This window comes from Lissotriton vulgaris, chromosome 5 (assembly GCF_964263255.1).
Source record: "Lissotriton vulgaris chromosome 5, aLisVul1.2, whole genome shotgun sequence".
NCBI classification, from domain to species: domain Eukaryota; kingdom Metazoa; phylum Chordata; class Amphibia; order Caudata; family Salamandridae; genus Lissotriton; species Lissotriton vulgaris.
The window spans coordinates 1191752538-1191774885 of record NC_141693.1 but is presented as its reverse complement, the minus strand read 5'-3'; the positions used below and the strand labels follow the sequence as shown (position 1 = coordinate 1191774885).

Below are 22348 nucleotides of genomic sequence, written 5' to 3'. Positions count from 1 at the left end.
AATTTAGTTGCTTTTTATGATTCTGTACTGTTTATACATTTGCTCCTGTATCATTTACTGGCTCATCTATCACTTCACCTTTCCAATATGGCCGCTTCACTTTCCACTGTAACCTTCCCTGCATGGTTTAGCCCGTTCTCACTGTTTGTTTATTTATACTTCCGTGTTTCCTAAACACGCCAGACAACCGGCGGCAACCTGCCTGAGAGCGCGTTCCTGCGCTACCACGTTACTCACTATGAAGTAAGTGTAACACATCGGTGTACTTGCCGAACCCGCGTTTCACCCACCCGTTTATTCTGCTTTGATAGCACGCAATCGGTAATTCCCGAAGCACTCCCACACCCGTCTGCACCAATATCGAGCACTTCGTTAATGGTAACTTCTCATTCCAATGTTATCACCCGTTTTCATACGCTGGCTCCTCCTCGTATTGTTACCACCATAGATAAATCTTGACACAATCCCCTCACCCTTCACTCCATCATTTGGCACCCGTTTCTTTAACCAGAGTTTAGCACCACGAGCACTTGTATATAACTCCTATGCTGTATAATCACATTACCCCTGACATTTTTTCCGTACTCTTCCTCCTCAGCCTTTCCGTGATCAAGGGCTGAACAGCCCGAAATGCATTGGAAACAACTGTTCATATGTTTAACTATGTTGTCCTCTGATATGCTTTGAATATCAGCAAAATAATCCAAAACGGAATATACAAAAAAACATTGAAGAAAATAAATGTTACGTTTCAAATGAACTTTTGAATCACGTTTGATGATCATTATCGGTGTGCCTCTTTGGGGATGTACCTGCGGTTTCCGCAAACACAACTCTACAGAAGATACAAAATAGCAATATCTTTAAGAAAAATCAATAGGATTTCCACAGAGTGAGGCTCCAAGGTAAACATAAGTCCTCAGATTTGGAACAAATAAATATCAGCAAGAAAACACTAACTCCATGTGTTTCTGGAATAAAGAAATAGAACTCCCAAATTTTAAGGCCCCAAGGCACGCAGGTGTACTCAGATGAGGAAAAGGGGACTGTCAACAGAAGACAGTAAATATCCCTCAGTGGAAAGCAAAGGGCATCCTATATCTCATGCCCCAGGGCGTGCAGTGCTCCTCAAATTAGGAACCACCAGCTCAAAGTAATGCATGAGTCCTATCCGGGATAGTAACCAGCTATAGCGTGGCACGAACAGCTCCCAAAAGGGAACCAATCTCGGGCAGGACCACACCATATGGAAGAAATTGGCCTCTAGTTATAAACACCGGCACAACTGGCCTGGGAAACTCTGTTGATTTGATGACGTGCTGTGGATTCATGAATGCTACATGAAGGTAGCTGAGCTGGACCAGTGGGAGGTGCACAGGGATAGCCACGTCCCATGGGAATATTCTGGATTCATGCCATTATTCTTCTCCAAGTTCATCCACTCAGGTCTTCCATCTCCTACGCAGCTCAGTGAAGCGGTTTGGCGCATTGACGACTAGAGGGTGGTAGATCTGGGAAATGGCCCCCTTACCAAGCTTCCCCATCAACAGTTTAGCCTCAAGGGCTAATCTCTGAGATTAGTCTTCCCAGAGGAATATTGGCTGATAGGGTGTGTTGCAGCTGCAGATACTTATGGAACTGGGTGCAGGAGAGCTGCTATTGCTCTTGCAGTGCCTAGAACATGGCTACATCACTACCCACCCAACGATTCCCAATATGAGAGATACCAATTCTATCCCACTGGGTAAAGTCCTCCAGACCAGTAATGTGATGCAAACAGGTCCCCTGTCACTAGGGGCCAATTCAGTACGTCTCTGGTATCAGCCTATAAAGTGGAGTGCTGCCTCAAACTCAGTAATGTTACCTTGTTACTGTCAGGAAGTGCTTGTGGTATCAGGCCCCTATACAGCAGGCCCAGAAGTCCATAAAGGCCCAGCAAATATTGTTCCACCCAGAAGGTTGGGTCATCCCATCCCCCACTGAACAAGTCATTAAGAGCAACCAACTGCAAGACCAGGAGCTGACAATCGAAAGTCTGCCATACCCATCCCTCCTTCATACAGAGAGTGATTGCCATTGATGAAGGGCACTTGAGGGCGACCTCCGACCCAGAGAAAGTGTTTACGTTTGAAGGCAGAGCCTGGAACCAACAACAGGGAGTGGGATGGGAAAAATTTGAGAAAATTTGTAGAAAATGGGGAAAAAAACGTTATTTTAAAAAGGACAATTCTCCAGAGGGCATTCAATGGCAGGCAACTTCACTTCTGTAGATCTCCATTCATCCGGGTGACCAGGGGGGTTAAGTTAAGGCTTTAGGCCAAATACGGAAAGTGGGAGACAAAAACACCTAAATATTTAAAGGACAAGCGGTGCACTGGGATTGCAGATCGCCAGGAACAACATTCTGCCTCTCCAGCAATGGCCACCAGCATGGAGTTAAATTCATTCACCTGGAGGCCTCCCCATACAATTGTTAGATCTCCATACAACAGGGAACAGAGGTCCGTAGTTCGACCAGGAACACCAAAATATCATCAGCATAGAGCGCAATGCACTCCTCCAGGCCAACTTCCCATGACCATCCTCGAATGTGAGCATCACAACAAATGAGGAGCGCCAGGGGCTGTATCGCCAAGGCAAATAAAAGGGAGAGGGGAGGAACCCTGATGGGTGTCTGTACGGAGTGGGAATGGGGGTGACATTGCCCTGTTTACCCGGACAGGGGCAGTGGAGTTGGCCAAAAGGAGGCCAACAAGGGTGCAAAAGGGAGCTCCATGTCCAGCCTTCTGCAATACTGGATCCACATAGGACCAGTCAAATTTATCTAAGCCTTCTCAAAACCTACTAGTAGCAGTGCAGAGGGACCACAAAGGCAAGGCCCTCTGAATACAATGCTGTTTGGCAAAAAGCCACATTGATCAGGGTAGACCAAGTAGGCCCGGATGTGGGATAGGCAATTATCTAAGACTTTGGCAGATACTTTGAAATCAGCCTTAATAAGAGAGATAGACCTATATAAGGGGCAGCTGTATAACGGTTGACCCGGTTTAGGGATCATGACAGTCGTCGCTGCATCCAGCCCTGGGGGATCATCTCTTGCTCCACCACCTCAGTGTAAAGCGCCGACAGATTGGGAAGGAGGAGAGTTCGGAATCGACAGAGGTACTCCACTGGTGAATCACCAGAGCTTTAGGTTTTTCTAGGAGCCATGGTGGAGAGCACCTCTCCAATCTCCTCCTCCGTGATTGGCTGATCCAGATCTTTAGCTAATGACAGGGGATCGAGGACAGTCAAATATTTTGAAGCACTGCATGGTCAATCTCCTGAGGGGGTCATGGCAATTTCGCATCTAATGTGCATTAATAGTTTGAAAAAAATTGAGCCCTCACAGGGACCTGCTAATGGACGTGACCCTAAGCATCTCAAATCGAGGGCACTACTCAAGAGGCCACGTCCCTTGTAGGCAGCAAGTATAAACATTTCTCCGATTTGCCCGTCTGTTCATTCACTCATTGTGTCTTCAGCATTGTCTGGCCTCTTCTAGTGAGATTCGACGTAGGCGAGACCTCGGATAGACTAATTGACAGTCTAGGTCAAATGAGGGCTGCCGCTGCGCCCTCCACTTCAGAATAAGAATCTGGGTCCCCAGAGTCGTTGTCTGTGACAGATTTTGTCTCTCCCAACCCCAGACATACCCCTTAATCAACCCTCTAAGGGCAGGTTTGTTGGCTGCCCAGAGTGTACAGAGGGAAGTCACTGTTCCCTCATTCTTCAAACTATGAGTGGATCTCCATTTCAATTAAGTTTGGTCATTAAAATACCCAGTCTTAAATCACCACATGGGGTGCAGTGTCATCATGAGGGGGCTAAATTAAAGTAGGAGCGGGGCATGGTCCAAGATACCTCTGGGTAGGGTCTTAATGTCTGAAAGCTGAATGACGTCTACTGCTGGAAGCCACACCAGATCTATAAGTGACAGTGTCTTATACGCAGCTGACTTGTGTGAATAAGTGCGGGGCTGGGGTTGCCACATACACCACATGTCAAAGAGTTCCAGCGATTCCACCCAGGTCAAAAGCTGTTGGTATTGCAGCTGTCGCCCTGGCCGAATGTGTCCTGCTCCGGATCCGGATCGGCATTTAATTCACCCCCTACCAGTGTGAGACCCTGGAGAAGAATCAGTAGAAGGGACTTAATTGGTTATAGTGTGTGTTGGAGCTGTTGTTGTGGAACATAGACCAAAATGAAATTATAGTGTTGGCCATCCAGACTACCCTGAATTCCCATATAACGCCCCTGAGACTAGGGTCACCACTCCAAGATCGGAAGAGATTCTATATATCTATTAAGGTATAATCCTGAGCCGTCCTCCGGCTAGAGTACGGTTTCTGTCTGAGCCAGAGGATTCACAGTGGTCCCGGGGATGTGAATGAGTCCAATGAAGGTGAGCTAGTTTCTGTCTACATGGTTTTGGAGGAATACAGGGAGTGTTACCCTCATCTGAAGATCGGGCTTCCCATTGCCGGAGCGCCCTCCTCCTCCACCCACTTCCATGCCTGTTCCAAGGTATCAAAGAAATAAGTGGCAGAGTTAAAAATTACCTTCAACTTTGCTGGAAAAATAAGTATATACTACAGCTTGAGGGCACAAGTTTCTCCTTGGCCTCCTCGAAGAATCTTTGAGTTTTGAAAGTGGAGTTCCGGATATCCTCTGACGTCCTGAAGGATAGTGTCTCTGTCTCAATGATGGAGGATCATTATTATCATCAGATGGGCTGGGGTCCCAGATGGAAGGGAATGGGCCAAGTATCAGTGAGCCCGATCCAGCATGAACAAGGGTGAGAGCTTGTCAGCAGGAACCTCGGACCTCACTATGGGGCACATTAGTATCCGCCCGCCTTAGCCCCGGGAAATGGGACCTCCCGCAATGCATGTGGCGGTCCCGCACATACAATAAGGATGCGCCCGCCACACTGGCGGATGCATCCTGCATTATTAACATTGCGGCGGGCGGCGCTGAAAGTACCGCCCGCCGCAATGCCAAAAATGCAAGTTGTGTATTTGAATGCACAACGTGACAGGCACCGCGCGGTGCCTGCCATGTTGTACATGCAAACGCAGGGGGGTACCATAGGTACTCCCCATGTGCACCTCCCTACCCCCAGAATCCCTGTGGGCCCACTATGGTACCCCAATGTTTAAGACCGCATGCCTTTCCCACCACGGAAAGGCAAATCCCCGCACGCATCCTGATATGGATGGTAGTGCCTGACAGACACCGCCACCATATTAAAAGCTTTTCCACCCGGTCGACTCATTAACCAAGCGGAAAACCAGCGACAGTCTTTCCGTCCGCTGGGGTCCCCCCACCATAGTAATATGGCAGGGGAATTGGCAAGCGGGTGGGTAAAAATGTCAGACGGATCGCCAGCACCATGCGGGCGGTGGCGATCTGCCCAACATTCCAATGGGCCCCCATGTCTCCAGAAAGCATTCTGTGGCAGAGGCCACAACTCCCTCAGGGAATCCAACAAAGCAGAGTTTATTCCCAAGTGAGCGATTTTTACCATCTTTGGAGCGCTCCTCCAGCTGCCTATTTGTGTAATGTAATTTGAGTGCATGTAGCTTGAGTGTGACTAGTTCATCTTCCACTGAGTAGATCTGGGTTTTGGCCTTGGTCACCTGTGTGGTGACATTGTGGAGGTCCTGGCGCAGCAAGGAGACATCTATGTTGTTCTCAACTACTTTTCTTGAGTCTTGGATCACCTTGAGTATGGTAGCGAGGCTGTACTGCACAGGAGGCTGCTGCACCCCCGGAGGACATCTGTGGTACCCACCTAGTGCAGTGTAGTCAATTGGTCCATTTTAGTTTGGGTTGACACCGGAGGTGGCGGCCTGTCTCGCCCCATGGCAGTGAATGCCCAGAGGTCCCAGAAGGCAAGAGGGGATCCTTTCTTCTCCAAGCCCACGGCCCATTTACCCACAGGCAGCACGAGTACCCAGGGCAACAATATCCATTAGGTTTGTCAGATCCGTAGGTACCGACCCAGTCTGAAAGTCATATGGGGGAGGCTGCCAGGATGACACAGGCACAGCAAGGGGGTCATTGATACTGGTGCTAAAGAGGCAGGGGGCAACTGGGGAAGCTCAGAGGCTCATTGGGCACTCCCAGGCTGCAGTTTCACCATCCCACAAGCAGTCCACACACAAGAGCCAGAATACTGCCAGCAGAGTCAAAGTGTGGGGGAGAGCGAATCCCAGTCAACAGGCCCTCAAGGTATCTGCAGCCTTGTGCTTCCAAAAGCAGTCTTTGGAGCCACTTAGCAGACCCTATGTCAGGTGTCAGCAGGTTTTGACATCTCCTAGGGTTACAAGCTGACAAGGAGAGTTCACTTGTAAATTGTAAATTGATACTTGTATAGCGCACTACTCACCCGCAAGGGTCTCAAGGCGCTTGTACGAATACCGCTGTGGAACCCGTCCTGGCTTTCCCTGTGAGGCGTCCACTCTTGGGCACCCCCAGGGTGAAGGCCAGGCATCCTTAGCGTTGTGGGGGCCGTTGTGGAGATTAAGCAAGCTATTGCCCAGAGTTGCAGAGTGGGACTCTATGATCGGAATAGGCACAGAGGCGAGAATTATCAGGTCCGTGGAATTTTTGAGCCCAAGACCCGCCGAGGCGAGGAATTGAACCCTGGTCCCGGGCTAGACCTCTGCATCAGGGTCTGCCACTCTAACCATTAAGCCACACTTCTCACTGACACAATATCGATGTAAAAAATGTTGATGTTAAAAATATTGAGTAAAAAATATAGACAACAAAAATATCGACTCCTATACTGAAACAGGTAAGTACAAAAATATTGACTAAAAAATATAGATGTATTAAATATCGACGCATACATATAAAATATATACTAAAATACATAACATTAATTGAAAACTGAAATTTTTAACAACTTTGCAAACGATATTAAACCCTTCGATATTTTTAAAGTCAATATTACTTACGTTAAGTCAATATTCTTGACCACGATATTCTTGCCGTAGATATTTCTGAACCACAGTATTTTTTACTCGATATTTTTATTTAATTTTCTGTCTGCAAACTGACCAGGAGAGTAGGTAGTTTGGGCAATGCAGTCCTCATCCACCCTAGCTGCGACTAGCAACCAGTCAGTCAAGTTTAGTTTATTATGATATCGGAACTCATTACGAGGTCCACATAAAAGACATAAAATATACGTACAGAGAAAGCATTAAACCTAAAATGTCAAGCAGGTACATAGCATCAAAATACACAACAATCTAAGAAATTACCAACTTAATACAGATCCAAAAAACAACCAGTCAGTCAGACGCATCAGGTAAGCCCACATGTTATACGCCTTGGCAGTCACTGAAGGGTGATTGTAGGCCACAGTCTTTCAGGCCTTAGTTGGCACTGCCTCTGCAGGCCAGACACGCAGCCGAACCCTGACCAAGGGGTCCAATCATCTGGTGCAGGGAGCAGCCCCCACCAGGACGCAATCAGTCCTCCACTCCACAGGGGCACTATTGACCTCTCTGTGCCCCTGCCCCAAGAGGCACTATTCCCGACCCAAAGCCAAACTGTTTGAGGCTGTGATAGGAACCCTCATCGCAGGTCTGATGCGCCGACCCTCTTCAGCTCTGAATCTCAGCTGTCTGGCATTGGGGGTGGCTCTCCCTTCAGGCTGCAGCTGGGTGTCCCTGACAAGGCGCATTGTAATGTAATGTAATGTAAGGGACACATTTATAGCACGGCTGCCACCCAACTGGTATCCTGGTGCTGAGATTACCAAAAACACTATGTGTAACTGAACTTTAAAAAACAGGGCTGGAGATTAATCTCTAGGAAAGATTCTAGTTTTCATTTCCTTCCTGAAGAGTGACAGAGTGTTAATTTGTCTAAGCTCAATTGGCAGAGTATTCCAGAGTCAGGAAGCTACAAAACTAAATGATCTGCCACCCAGTCCGACTTTATTTATCAGGCTGGCTGAAGAGGAATGCAGGCTTCTAGCTGGAGAATACCATAGGAATTTCCTTTGTAAAAGCTTAGTCCCCATTTTATTTGCTGCCCTATAAACGATACAGTGTGCCTTAAACTTAACTCTCTGCGAAATGGGCAACCAATGAAGTTCTTCTAGGGCAAGCTAGGCTGATGCTCTGCGTTGTCTGTTTAACGCAAGCTTGGCTGCAATGATCTGTATCCCTTGCAACCTTTTTAACAAAGAAGCTGGAGCTCCTAGGAGTAGGGCATTGCAGTAAACTAGTCTGCTCATAATAATGCTCCTAACCACTTGAGGTCTAGCTGAAGCAGATAGAAAAGTATTTTTTGAAGGGCTCGGAGCAGAGATAAACAAGTGCTCACGGTTTTATTTACTTGAGAGTCCCATTGTAGATTGCTATCTAGTAGTACTCGTACATTACGGGCTGTTTTACAGGCACCTGAAGATTATTAGCAGAGACTGGCCGGAAATCTGCTGGTAGGGGGTGAGGGACTTTAGTTGCAGCATAGCAAAGTACTTCTTTCTTATCCCCATTAAAGCCCATTGAAGCCCATAGGAATGATTAGGCATTACCGATTCGGTATTTACCGAATCGGTAATTAAAGAATTCACAAGGGTGCAGGGGGTGTCACTTTGACACCCTCTAGCACCCCCAAAACAGGCATGTGTGCAATGTGGCACACAGACATGCCCTAAGGGCACGTCTGTCTGTCACATGGCACATGTGTACATGCACAGATGTGCATGTACACAGGAATCGGTATTTTACCATGGATTTGTATTCCATGGTAAAATACCGACTCTGTAAGCCATGTGCCAAAGGTAAATGTTCTACCTACATTGCATTTTCGGTAATTTTAACGATTCAGTAAATATTACCGAATCGGTAATTATTTTACCGATTCGGTACATATTACCGAATCGGTAAATATACTGATTCGGTAATGATACCGATTCGGTAAAATTACCGAAAATGTGCCCCTACATCTCGGTAGCCCTTTACCGATCGGAAATGGCTGAAAATCGGTATTTTCGGCCGATTCGGATCGGTAAAGGGCTACCTACATCGGGCCCTTTGTCTGTAAAATGTATGTAATAGACTTTTACACATTAAAAATGAATGGTTGAAAAACGATATTTACAACATTGTGTTTTAAAATGATTCAAGGTCAGAGGCAAGACTGTAGAATAGAGCTGGCACTTTCAGTCCCCCCCCCCACCCAACCCCTTTATTTATTTATGCGTTTTTATATAGCGCAGGCTTTACCCGAAGGGGTCAGAGCGCTTCACAATAGGAACAGAACTGATACATGAGAGAACATTACAAGTGAACAAATTACAAAAGCAAACGCTAAATTACATGAGGCAAAAGTGACAATCATGAGCAAACAAATACAAGAGAAAGTAAACGGAGCATTATGTCCCTGGAAACTTTGTCTCCGTTCTGGGAAGAGCTAACTCTCCCAGGAGGGGGTTAATTCACAGAGCTGACATGCTTCAGGTGCAGTGGGAGGCGAGGGGTCTCCTTTGCTAAAAACCAAAAGCGTGTCCCACTGCAGCTAAAGCTGTCAGCTCTGTGATTAACCCCCTCCTGGGAGAGTTAATTTAACAAAAAAATAGGCACATCCTGCGCTATCGATCTCCCCTCCCTCCCCCTTCCACATACCGGAGTCCGGAGTGCACGGACTTGCACGGACAGACAGACGACTGCAGGGCACAAAGGTCAAATTGAAGTGGAGTGCGCGCCCCCCTGGGAAGGTGTACCACCCCCCCCCCCCCCCCCCCAGTGGGGCGCGCCCCACAGATTGAAGAACACTGGTTTAGAAGCTAGGACTGCAACCAGTCCAGTGCCTTGCCCACAATGCCAATCTCCTCAAGCCTCCTGATCAAGATCTTATGGTTGACCGCGTTGAATGCGGCAGACATGTCCAACAGCACTAAAATGGCTGTTAGACCACTGTCAGCCCACATTATTAGGTCATCCAGGACTGTCACCAGAGCAGTTTCGGTGCCATGTCCTGGCCGAAACCCAAATTGGACTTTCTCCAGAAGATTGTTTTCTTCCGCAAATTCTGAAAGAGATTTACTCACTACTCTTTCTATATTCTTAATCGGGTAGGGAAACAGGGAGATGGGTCTATAATTAGAGGGGCACTGGAGATCTAACATAGCTTTCTTTAATAAGGGAGAAACAACTACCTTTGTTCCACCAGTTAGGCACTGTGCCATTAATTAGGGATTGGCAGCAAATTTGGTAAAGATACACAAAAAGCTCAATACCAAAGACTATCCACATCTTATGTGTGAGCGGGTCCAGGGGAGAGCTTGAGGAGATGCTGGCTGCAATTATATTGAACTCATCTTGTGAAGGGACCTGGAAAAACTCCAGAGGCAGCGGTAGTTCCCTGGAGGATGAAACATCAGGAGTTCTACTGCAAAGTGATAAATGCATATCATCTTCTCTATCCAACTCAACATCCCTGGAAGAGGTTAGTTCGGTTAGAATTTTGTTGATTTTTTCCTCAAAGAAGACTGCCAGATCATCGCAAAGTTCTTGTGATACTGGAATCTTAATCTTTGCGCAATCTTGGTTGGAAAGATCTCTTACTAAGCTAAATAAGGTTTTGGACTTATTGGGTGATTGTAGGATAGTTTCCTCAAGCTATTTGGCTTTGGCCTTACCCATCATTGCTTTCTAGATATGTAATAGTTTTTTCAAGGCTGCTTTGTCTGTCTCCTGATATTTCCTCCTCCGTTTCCTTTCTACTTGTTTGCAGTTAGTCTTCATCAACCTCAACTCCTCATTATACCAGGGGGCAGACGGCTTCTTGTTACTTTTGACTTTCCTCTTTGGGGCCATCTGTTCTAGTGAGTTTGTAATCTGATCTCACAGATTCAGATAATTCTCATCCACAGAATTGTTAGTGTCAATGCTACTGCTATCAACAAAACCTGGTGTGCTCCTGTGCAGTTTCCCCTATTCAGCACTCTCCGTTTATATTTGATCATTATACTTTTATGTTGAGGCAAATATAATAAGATAACAGTTTATGTATTAGTTTGAGTGGTAGCATCTCTAAAGGTCCTCCTCCATTTCTCCTGCGGCATGCAATATTAAAGTTGCACCTGTGTTTGCCAGTATTCTCAAAGACATATGTATGTCCATAAATTACAAGGCAGGAGATGTATTCATGCTGTGAGATTGCTATAACGTTTACTTAATTGGGGCATCATTCAGAGTGAGCAGAGTCCTTTTATAGTCATCATAACCTGCATGTGCCTAGTTTCTAATGTCATATCTAAAGTAGTAGCATGGTGCCATGATGCCACACAAATATGTTGCTTCCTACAAGTGGCAAAGAATTGGGGCAGAGGCTACTTAGGGTTTTCATTGGGTACTGGTGTCATCACCTTAAATAAAATGCATTAGCAGGATCACTCTTTGGGAATAAGGGTTTATTAAGCTGAAAGATACAGGAGCTCCTGGAGCCTCAACAAAATGCCTGACAAACAAGCATTGGAAATGCAATAGGTCTCGCACCATTAGAGTTAGTGCTTTTAGAATTGTTTATGGGTTTTTTTGGTAAATGTTTAGCATTTTTGTTTCCTGTAGCCAATGCTAAAGAATTACAAATAAAAAAAGCCATAAACATTTCTAAAAGCTCTAACTGAAATGGTCTGAGACCTATTGCACTGTGTGAGGGTGAGGTGTTGAGGGTGAGTGAGGGTGAGCGTGAGGGTGAGTGAGGGTGAGGTGTTGAGGGTGAGGTGTTGAGGGTGAGTGAGAGTGAGGGTGAGTGAGAGTGAGGGTGAGTGAGAGTGAGAGTGAGGGTGAGTGAGAGTGAGGGTGAGTGAGAGTGAGGGTGAGTGAGAGTGAGGGTGAGGGTGAGTGAGGGTGAGGGTGAGTGAGGGTGAGGGTGAGGGTGAGTGAGGGTGAGGCGTTGAGGGTGAGGTGTTGAGGGTGAGTGAGGGTGAGGGCGAGTGAGGTGTTGAGGGTGAGTGAGGGTGAGGGTGAGTTAGGGTGAGGTGTTGAGGGTGAGTGCACTCAATATGTGTATTTACCAATGTAACTGAAGAAAAAGAGTGATTGACAGCTGCAGAGTCATCCTGTATGTTGGATTCCATTGTTTATGGAGGTGGTGAAGTAAGTTCTTCAATAGGTAATGCGCCCATGGTAACAGAAACACCTTAGATACCATGTGTCACTGTACATTAACGCAAGACCTGACTGGAGCCAAGTTACAATGAAAAAAAGAATGAAGTGATGACTGCAATACTTGCTTTGGGAGAAACACCTTTCCTAGGTCCGTCCTGAAAAGATTCCCAATAAACTCCAAAGTCTGTGGTGGAATCTAGAGTTGCATATTTTGATTAATTATTAGGCAACTCTCTTCTTTGCCATTTGAGTCAAATACCTGATGGAATATGGATTAGTCAGTCGTTCAGGTATGGGAAGATATGCAATCCCCCCTGATGAAGGAATCCTACAATTGGAGTCACTGTTTTTGTAAATACTCTCATAGTAGTCTTTAATTTGAACGACAGTTCACTGCATTTAAAGTGCTGATTATGAAATTGGGTCTATCAGGGAGGAGCAAGATGGCGGATTGACGCTGTCTCTGTGAGCCTGTACCACGATGTGGCTGCCGAGAAGTTTGTGACTCCTGCGTTTCTCACTAGCTATGGGAGAGGAACGCTAGCGGACTGGTGAGGAAAGAAATGCAACGATAAATCGGGAAGCTGAATATCTGAGTGTAGTGAGAAAGGGGAGAGTGCTGCCGCTCTGGAACTTACCTGCGAGCCCGGAACTGATTCCACGAAACTCCACTCACCTGACGGCGGCCCCACCAACAGTCCACAGTGCTGGATGCAGACGCTAGTAAGGGCCGGATTTAGGTGCACACCTCGCTTGCTGCTCACCTACGTGGCGGCGCGTCTAGCAACCCAGCATGTCTCCAACTGCTTTAATTCAGGATTAGCCTTGCGGGCACGGCTGTCAATTCTGCTGTCTGAAATAGCCCCGCAAAAGAATCCAACTAGAGGGACTCGTGCCACAAATCGATTGCCGGTGAGTGCGGAGACGCCGGGGGGCATGAGGGCGTCAGGGAAGGCTGATGCAGCTGGAGCAGAGAACGCGAAACAGGCTGTTGGTCTAGGGAAGCCGGTGCTGCGTTATCTGCATTCGAGGAAGACAGCTGAGCTGCTAGAGGCTGATACCAATGCAGATTCCACAACAACCAATAAATTAGTCAAAATAATTACTAACTTAATCTGTTTAGAGCAAGTAAATAATGATAATGCGTCTGAGGGTTTTAATCAAGAAGCAGTATGTCAAAACGCTGCTGGGGGCTCGGAGCAGATAATGTCTGCTGTGATTGAAGCTGAATTAGGGGGGGGGTGAAACCCTGGATAGTGTGGGCACATTTGGAGCTCTAAGGGGAACCAAGAACAACAATATAGATCAGCCTCATGCGAAAGGCAAACTAGTAACTAGAATCAAACCTGTGTGGGGGCGGAGCGGGTTAAATTAAACAAAGAAGACGGACGGAGGAGAGGGGAGGGGGGATGAGAAATGCGAACGAGACGGAGGGAAGAGAGGGGAGGGGGGAGGAGAAATGCGACACGGCGGGAAGGGGAGGGGGCGGAGCGGGTTAAATTAAACAAAGAAGACGGACGGAGGAGAGGGGAGGGGGGATGAGAAATGCGACACGGAGGGAAGGGGAGGGGGCGGAGCGGGTAAAACAAGACGGACGTGCACGCGCTTTTAAGCTCAATGCGCATGCGCATTGAGCTTAAAAGTCACGGGCACTGCAAGGAATCGCCACGATTCCTTGCAGTGGATAAAGAGTGGATAAGTCCCAATACTCTCGCTTGCTCGATGCGCATGCGCATCGACAGGCGAGACCTAAAAAACTCTAAGCACAGGTAGTTATACCATTCTCTAGCAATGGATAATTACTCAACAATTCAGTTCTCGGGCAGGACCTTCCTGGTACATTGATAACATTTGTTAAACCGTGGATTATTTCCACTGCATATGCAACCTTGAAAAATACTTGCAAATGCCAGAACTAGAACATCAGATCTCGCTCCCCAGTGTTCTCATGCCATTCAGAGCTGAGATCTTCAAAATACCTTAATTATTATTGAGTATTATAAAAACCACAGTGGTTCGAGGAAAACATTTTCAAAACCGTTAAATGTATTAGATTTTTACAAAAATACCAACACAATACGTTATACAAACAATATGTGCTCATCATGTTACACTAGACAAACATATACAGAAAATATACAGTATAAACAGAAAACAATCACAAGGCAAAGGGTTGCAATTCGATAAGGGTTGTCTGCTTTACAACCGAAACATGACACAGTTAATGCTTTTCCAAATTTGCGTCGATAGCTTTTCGACCCTTGCGACTTGTTAGGTCATCATAAGGACAAAATCTACTTTAACAAGCGATATGCAATCACAGAAAATGCGTACAAATATATAGTGGGCGTCATAAGATCCCCAAAACCTTTTTGGTAATAAATCTTGATGGAAATAGATCAGAAGCCAGGCACTCACCTGAGTTGACACTAAGCAAAATATCCAACACCTCCAGAATCACTAATGGACACTCATCATACAACCGCAACCTATTTTGGCATATTCATAACTTAGGAAAAGCGATAGAGCCACCAGCAACACAGTGGCCATGTTGAGTAAAAAGGAAAACTTACTAGCCTCTTGCTGTGAAAAAATCCCAAACAACCATACAAGCCTCGGTCTGTGCAGGTGACAGCAGTGGGGTGGTGGGGCGGTGGGACCATGTAAGGGGGGATTTCTGGGGACAATGCAGAAACTTCGAACTAGAAGTGTGTCCCTCTAGCGCTGGTTTAATTATTATTGAAGTTCAAGCTTGTATTGGTGCTGTAGCAATGTGTTCACATGACAGAAGCACGATGGAATGAATCTGTTTCCTTTTTGCATTTGTGGCACATGCGCTCATCCTTGACTATCAATGAACTCCACTTCTATGAAAAGCTGGGTTCATCTTGTTGAAGGTATCATGAAATGATGACCTCTTCTCTGTCTCTTAAAAGTGTTTTTTTACCTCTCTGTCTCTTTATTACCTCTCTACCCTTCAGTTTCTCGTAGCTATCATTCATCTAGTTCTGTTTCTTTCGTACCTTTCTCCTTTTGCCTTTTTCTCACCTCCTTCACACTTTCCATTCCCTCTCTGTAAATTGCTCCTTTATCACCTCACTTTCATTCTCGCACATCTCTCCCTATTTTTTTCTGTCAGAGCCCCTTTCATATTGCCAGCTTTTATCCTGCCCTGGTTCTCTTTTCCTTCTCCCACTCTGGCTCTGCTGCATTTTCTAGCATCCACTGTCACCTAGAGAGTTGGAGGCACCTTTCATCTATTGATGCCTCTCTGCCAGCAGCAAATAAATATTTTGCAAGTTTTTTTTACTTTCTAGTGGGTTTTTTTCTGAATGGAAAGACAGTGTTGGAATACCCAATCTCATACAGCAGATTGAAGTCAAGGAGAAGCTGCTGTGCTTTTCCTGCCTGCCTTTGCAGGTAGGCTTCAGAAGCAGATGGGGGCCCCTTCCAGAGTAATGGCACGTGGCCTCCTCGCACACTGCAGAGGCTGTGGGAAATTGTATTACACCCTGGCAAAGCAAGTCATGTATGAGAGATGTCTCCAAATTGTCCTTCAACATCAGAACTTTGACATGGTTTGACATTATTAATTTTAATTCAGTGCAGACTCATTCAGAAAGAGAAGATCATTTTTTACAGAAACAGGTGTTAAGTCCTCCCCCACACACAGGGTACTTAATCTAAGACCACCCTCTGACTACCCTGTAAAGTTAAAAAAATAATGTTTTTGTCCTCATTCTGCCAACATTCTTGCTAGGGTGTACTCTGATCCCTCTAGGTCTTGCAGGGGGGCTTGACCGGTGACCCATGAGACAAACAAAAGTAGTAACCCACAAGTGTACTGCTGTGTCCACTACCAGGTTCTGAACCTGCTGATACCACCTCATAGGAGAAGTGGTAGCCGACAGCAAGATTGGCTTAATCATAGGACTCACATCGCCTTTTCTCTCCACCGTACCAACGGAGCCCAGATTCTTCTCTCACTGTAGGATCACATGCCATACCAAAGTCACTGGTGTATATGATATTTCTAAGGCACTCAGTAAACAACGGTGGACTTCCCGATTTCCATAATCTACAAATCAACCGTCTTGCCAAGAGAATCACATAAAACAGAAACTTTGCGTTACTCGCTGAGAGCTGCACTTCTTCTTCCAAATTTAGCCCGAGGCGAGTACTAACTGAAATCTGTGTCCCGATTGTTTCCCCAATAAAGTCACAAACTGAGTTCCGATACGATGATATTTTTGGACATAGCATGAATAAATGGATATCATCTGCCGCTATCAGCATACATCTTGGGCAGTTATATGAGTTACTGGCGATCTTAGACAGCTTTGCAGGTGACCAGTACACTCTATAGGTAGTGAATAAGGGATTGCGTTTGAGTGGTGCTGGTTTAACCACTGTTCATAGGATATAGTAGGAGTCCTGCCACATTTGCATCAGATCACCCTCTCCAAATTCCTGACCCCATAGTCTTATGATTTCAGTTTCTAATTCCATATCCGCTTCCAAAACGGCCCAGTACCAAAACAACATCTCTTTTTTCCACTGGTCAATTCTCATCACCTGACTGAATTTTGTCTCCTCTTACTCCACCCAGTCTTGTGTTGCCCACCAGGAACTCAGTTGGTAATATTTAAATCGTGTTAGCTGCCCCTTAGACAAATTATTCATGGCTTCCCAACTCATCATATTTAAGCCCTGCTTAAGGTCAGCTCAATAGCAAATACCTCCAGATTTCAGGGGATCGCTAAGTCGATCCTTCAGACATTCTGTGGTCCCTGGGGAATCTCAAACTGGAGCATAAATAAAAAAATTATGGAACTCTCAGTGTTTTCCTCACATGTATCCACATACTCAGTGCAGCCTTCAAGACCTTTAATCGTACTTTCCTAAAAAACTTAGGGTCTCCGTATTTAAAAAGAAAGTGCCGTTGACCTTACGGGATATCCTCCAGCATAGCCTCAAAAAGTGCACCGATAAAGGACTTATCTATCTTATTTGCCAACATGCACACGTTTTCCAAAATAAAAGGCGTGACAGTATGCAAGCCAATCCAGCCACCTCCAATCTTCTCCTCAACTTCTTCCAGGATATCCTGGGACCTTTTGATGCCCAGATAAAACTTCCTATTTTCCCCTGTGTCTTCTTTCTGAAACGTTAACGGAATAGGGTTAAAAAGGAAAGTGATTTTTGGAAGGATGATCATTTTTATTAAATTTAACGAATGTATATATTTAAGGGTAGGTTCGCCCATTTTAACATTAACCCTACCACTTCCTGACAAGTTTTCATGCAATTAGTTTTTGTGATAGCCTCGATTTTCTGTGTAATTAAAATCCCTAGGTATTGTATTTGTGTTTTTACCCTGATTATCCTGATTCCACTCCGTTATCTCGGTTTTATCTATATTTACTTTATACCCAGAGACCTGGCCAAATAACTCTGCCTTCCACATCAAGTTTGGAATTGCATCCTGCGTGTTTCTTGTGTACAACATCAAGTCGTTCGCATATAAAGCTAATTTAACTTCCAAATCATTAGATCTAAATGGAAGAATTGTGACTACCGTGTGCAGTTGATCAGCCAGATTTATTTGCTCAAATTTCAGCCTCTGCTCTTTTTCCTTAGTCTTGCCTTCTGGCATCGACATACGCCTGGCCAATGGAGGGGACAGATGTTCTGGGCGAGTGGAGATTTACTACAATGGTTCCTGGGGAACAGTCTGCGATGATTTCTGGTCCTTAAATTCAGCACGAGTAGCCTGCGCCCAGCTCAGCTGTGGTACACCTACTGCCGCGCCAGTGATGGCCTTTTTTGGTCAAGGTAGTGGACCCATTCTACTTGATGACGTCATATGTACAGGCAAGGAATCTGCTCTGTGGAACTGCAACAACAATGGATGGAACAAGCATAATTGTGACCATAGTGAAGATGCTGCTGTCATTTGTTCAAGTAAGTGGTCCATTCTCCGTTGTTTTAAAAAATAAAATAGTAATCTTTATCAATTTATAGCAAATTATACAAATAAACTATAGCAGTAATAATATGCACAGGTTTACACAAGCAGTTACAATAGCAGCGTGGTTGGGGTGCTAGACAATGGTACAGATGATATTTTACAGTTCAAAAGTACCAAATTTACTCTGCAGTTCCATATTTTAACCATTACCATAATAACAATAACAAAAGTGTCTGTTCAAGGAAGTTTGTCTGTGTCTACCGTCTATTCCGACATTTATACTAGCAGTGGGCTAGCAAGTGTATGTAACTGAGTATGTACTTAAAGGATTTGAGGGTGAGATCCTGTCCTACATGCCAGTGTACATATAATTCCGCCGATCACTAATCTGGTATCATGTGCAGAGTTGGTAGGTGATCACGTCATATGCTTTGTAGGTGAGAAACTGTGTCCAGGGAGCATATAACAATGGTATATTCTAAGTTGCAGCTGGGGTTATTCTGCTAAATGTTGCTTTTATGGTGGTTAGGTAATCTCGCCATTGCATGGGATTAGTCGATGGTGGCTGGTGTGGTGCGCTGACCAGCTGGAACTCATGTTCTGCTATATGTGCCCTACAATGGTCAACTACAAAGGGGTGGCTCTAATCAGTATGGCTGAGCCGGTATCTAGAGCAACAAAATGAGGATGCCAGTACTGATACACATGAATACTTATTAAAACACTAAACCTGAAGTAAGATTCAAGGCTTGGAGCTGCTTAGTAGCTTAGTAGCTTTTATTATTTGCTTAATGTTTATCAAAAACGAATTGGTTCAAAAGTAAACAATATTACAATATTACATGTAATATTGTTTACTTTTGAACCAATTCGTTTTTGATAAACATTAAGCAAATAATAAAAGCTACTAAGCAGCTCCAAGCCTTGAATCTTACTTCAGGTTTAGTGTTTTAATAAGTATTCATGTGTATCAGTACTGGCATCCTCATTTTGTTGCTCTACAATGGTCAAGGCGCCATGTGTATACTGTGGTGCCTGCTGGTGCTTTCCACGCCATAGCAAGCCTGCGCTTTGCCAATCCCAGCGCCAAGTCAACAAACTTATTAAGGTTCCTGTGTTGGGCATTGCGCTTTGTTATTCCTCACAGAAAATCTTGCCCCTGGGCTACTATCAGAGTGCCCACTGCATCTGTTGGCATCCCGACCACATTGTTCCAGAATGTCCAGAGACTGGAGCAAGTCCACACCATGTGAGGGAAGGTGGCATCAGTGGCTAGGCACCTAGGGCATATGTCAATGGATGTAGGATACATGCATGCCAATCTATGAGGAGTGAGGTACGTGTGATGGAGATAGGTAAATTGTGTGTACTTCATCCTGGCATTCATATATATATATATATATATAACCTTGGGATATCCCACGAATTGCGCCCATTGCTTATCAGTGATACTGGTTGACAATGCTGAGTCCCAGTATTCACGTAATAGCGCTAACAAAGGAGCTGAATCGGGCCTAAGGGAATTGCAGATCGTTGTGATCGCCTTTTTGTCTCGCCCATGTGCTTATAGAGTTTGCAATACCCTGGATGTAGTGGTTTCCATGTGTATATTACCCCATATATGGAAAAATTGTTGCGTCAGTGTTACGTACAGTCGAAAAGACCCTGGGGATATACCGTGGTCATCTATTAGCTTCGCGAAGTCACATATTTTCGAGTCTGCAAATAGGTCCCCCCATATATCCAGCCCAGCCGTATGCCAAGTTTCAAGTTTGGAGCGCTTGTGACAAGTATAGGGGCCAGGGAGTACTTCAAGAGGAAGATTAGGAGCATATGGCCAGGCTGACAACACAGTAGGACATATTTCAGCCAGCTGCGTCTAGCCGACATTATAATATTGCCCTGTGTTTTTGGAGCGAGGATGTGAAGCCTGACAGCCATTCCAACAGGGGTCGTACGGCTACCGCTCAGGGATCTAACTCAGGTAGATTGCAACTTGTGAGCCACCTCATGGGCCATTGGAATTGTGCCGCTGCATAATAGTGTTCATAGTCCGGTGCCCCCAATCCCCCCTTGGATATAGGAAGTTATCATTTCTGAAGTGCCACCCCAAATCAGGGACAACGGGAGTGATTGTAAGTCTTTAAAAAATATGTGCAATAGTTTGTATGGGAGGACAGAGAAAAAGTACAAAACATAGAGGGAGTAAGGGCATCTTAGAGATAGCAATCCGCCCCATAGGAGATAAAGGCAGACTCATCCAGAATGGAAGAGTAACTTGGGCTCTAGTGACCGCCTTTCCCATATTGCTTTCCATATTACTTTCCATAGATTCCGTAGATTTGTACCCCTCTGATATTCAAAGGTGTTGTAGGCCCAAGTGAGTGGAGTACCAGTTAGGTCAAGGATTTCATTGAAAATACCACTGATTTAGACCAGTTAACTCTTAGGCAATATGTTCGGACGTATTGGTCTAGTAGCTCCATTAGTTCTTGCAGAACTGTATTGTGGCCTTGCAGATAGATTAACGCATCGTCTGCGTAAAGAGAGACAATGTGCCACTGCTCTTAGGTTTGAATGCACCAGTCTAGGACGCAGCAGCGTAATCTGCCCGCCAGAGGCTCCATGTCCAACGCAAAAATGAAGGCAAAAAGGAGCATCCCTTTTTGCTTCCATGTTCTATGAAAAAAGAGGAAGAAATAATGCAGCCCATCTTGACTCTGGCTTGCGATTTTGTATGCAATATCCTCACCCATCTAAAAGAATTAGGGCCCATACTAAAGCCTGCCAACACAGCTAATAGATATTGCCAACTCAGGGTGTCAAATGCTTTCTCAATATCTAGTGCCGCTATCCATGGCAAGCCTGTTTCTGTTCGGGCCCACTCTAGGAATTTTAATTTAAATAGCCAATGTAAGTTCTAGCCGGTGTTTCTCCCTGGGATGAACCCATTCTGGTTGTTGTGCACCAGTGTTTGTACTGCATCTATTAACCTGTTGGCTAATATCTTGCCCAGGATTTTGTAATCCAAATTCAGAAATGTGGCTAATTGTTTGATGGTTTCAGAGACCTCCTCTGCTGATATAGGGGCCTCTAGCAATTCGTATTGGTCTTGCGTTATCTGTGGGCGGTTGACTTGGGACAAGAACTGTTGAGTGTGCAAAGGATCACCAAGTTCAGGAGCTTTATAAAGAGAGACATTGTATTAAAACAGGCATTGGCATAGCCAATAGGTCTCACATTTGGGACCCTTTAAATGTTAAGCCAGAGCTACTGACAATGTTTTAAAAGTATGTTGTAGAGCAGTGAGGCTGCTGTGCTTCGTACTGTAAACTTGGTGTTTAAGTTCTGCTTAGTGTAGTGACATGGGGCAGTGGCATGGTGTGGAATTTAGTGGTATGTTGTTATATGGTGTGTGTTGGTGGGTTGCATGTGGTTAGTGTGCTTTGCTGGGGTGTATGTGGGTGGTATATGAATCTTTACAAAAAAAATCACCAGTTGTAATTAGATTAATTGTGTTTGCCTGGAAACTATTAAAAGGGCTATAAGAGCAAATGTAGTACACATCTCTCTATGGACCAATGTAACGTTTTTAACAGTGAACTTTTAATTGAAAACAACAAAACTACTGGCCTTTCTGTAACTTTTACGTTTATATAATTGTAATGGCAATTACTGCTTAAGTCAGTAACTATAGTGCTTTATGTGCAGATTACTGAGAGTCATTCTGTAGGTTTTGTAAATGAATAAATCCCTGTAACAGGATCTTGTGAGTTAAGCATGGTCACAAATACATATTATAAACAAACTATAAATGGCTTGGACGTTTAGTTTGGAAAGTCATTTGGTATATATTATTTGTATTGGTTAAGCGCTAAACATAACATACATTTTTAGCAAAAAATAAATGGATAATGCTTTAAATAGAAAGTTAGTACAGTTGAAGTGGCATAGAGTGAAGTGGTGTTGCATGGATTGGTATTGCATTGAGTGGTGTTGCGTGTAGTGGCACTACATAAAGGTGAGTGATAGGGTAGAGCGTAGTGTAGTTGTGTAAAGTGGAGTGCGGTGGTATGGAGTAAAACAGACTGGTGTGGAGTAAAGCAGAGTGGTGTGGAGTAAAGCAGAGTGGTGTGGAGTAAAGCAGAGATATGTGGTGTGGAGTAAATCAGAGTGGAGTGATATGGAGTAAAGC

At 45.0% G+C, this 22348-nt stretch overlaps 1 protein-coding gene across 1 annotated transcript in view; it reads left to right on the top strand.

Annotated features, from left to right (window-relative positions):
- The window catches only part of LOC147712250 (scavenger receptor cysteine-rich domain-containing protein DMBT1-like), a 426380-nt gene that overhangs the window by 296012 nt on the left and 108020 nt on the right, over positions 1-22348 (top strand). Inside the window, exon 8 of the mRNA XM_086922980.1 lies at positions 17823-18146. Within this exon, the coding sequence (XP_086779106.1) occupies positions 17823-18146 (324 nt within the window). The remainder of the gene's footprint in view (positions 1-17822; positions 18147-22348) is intronic.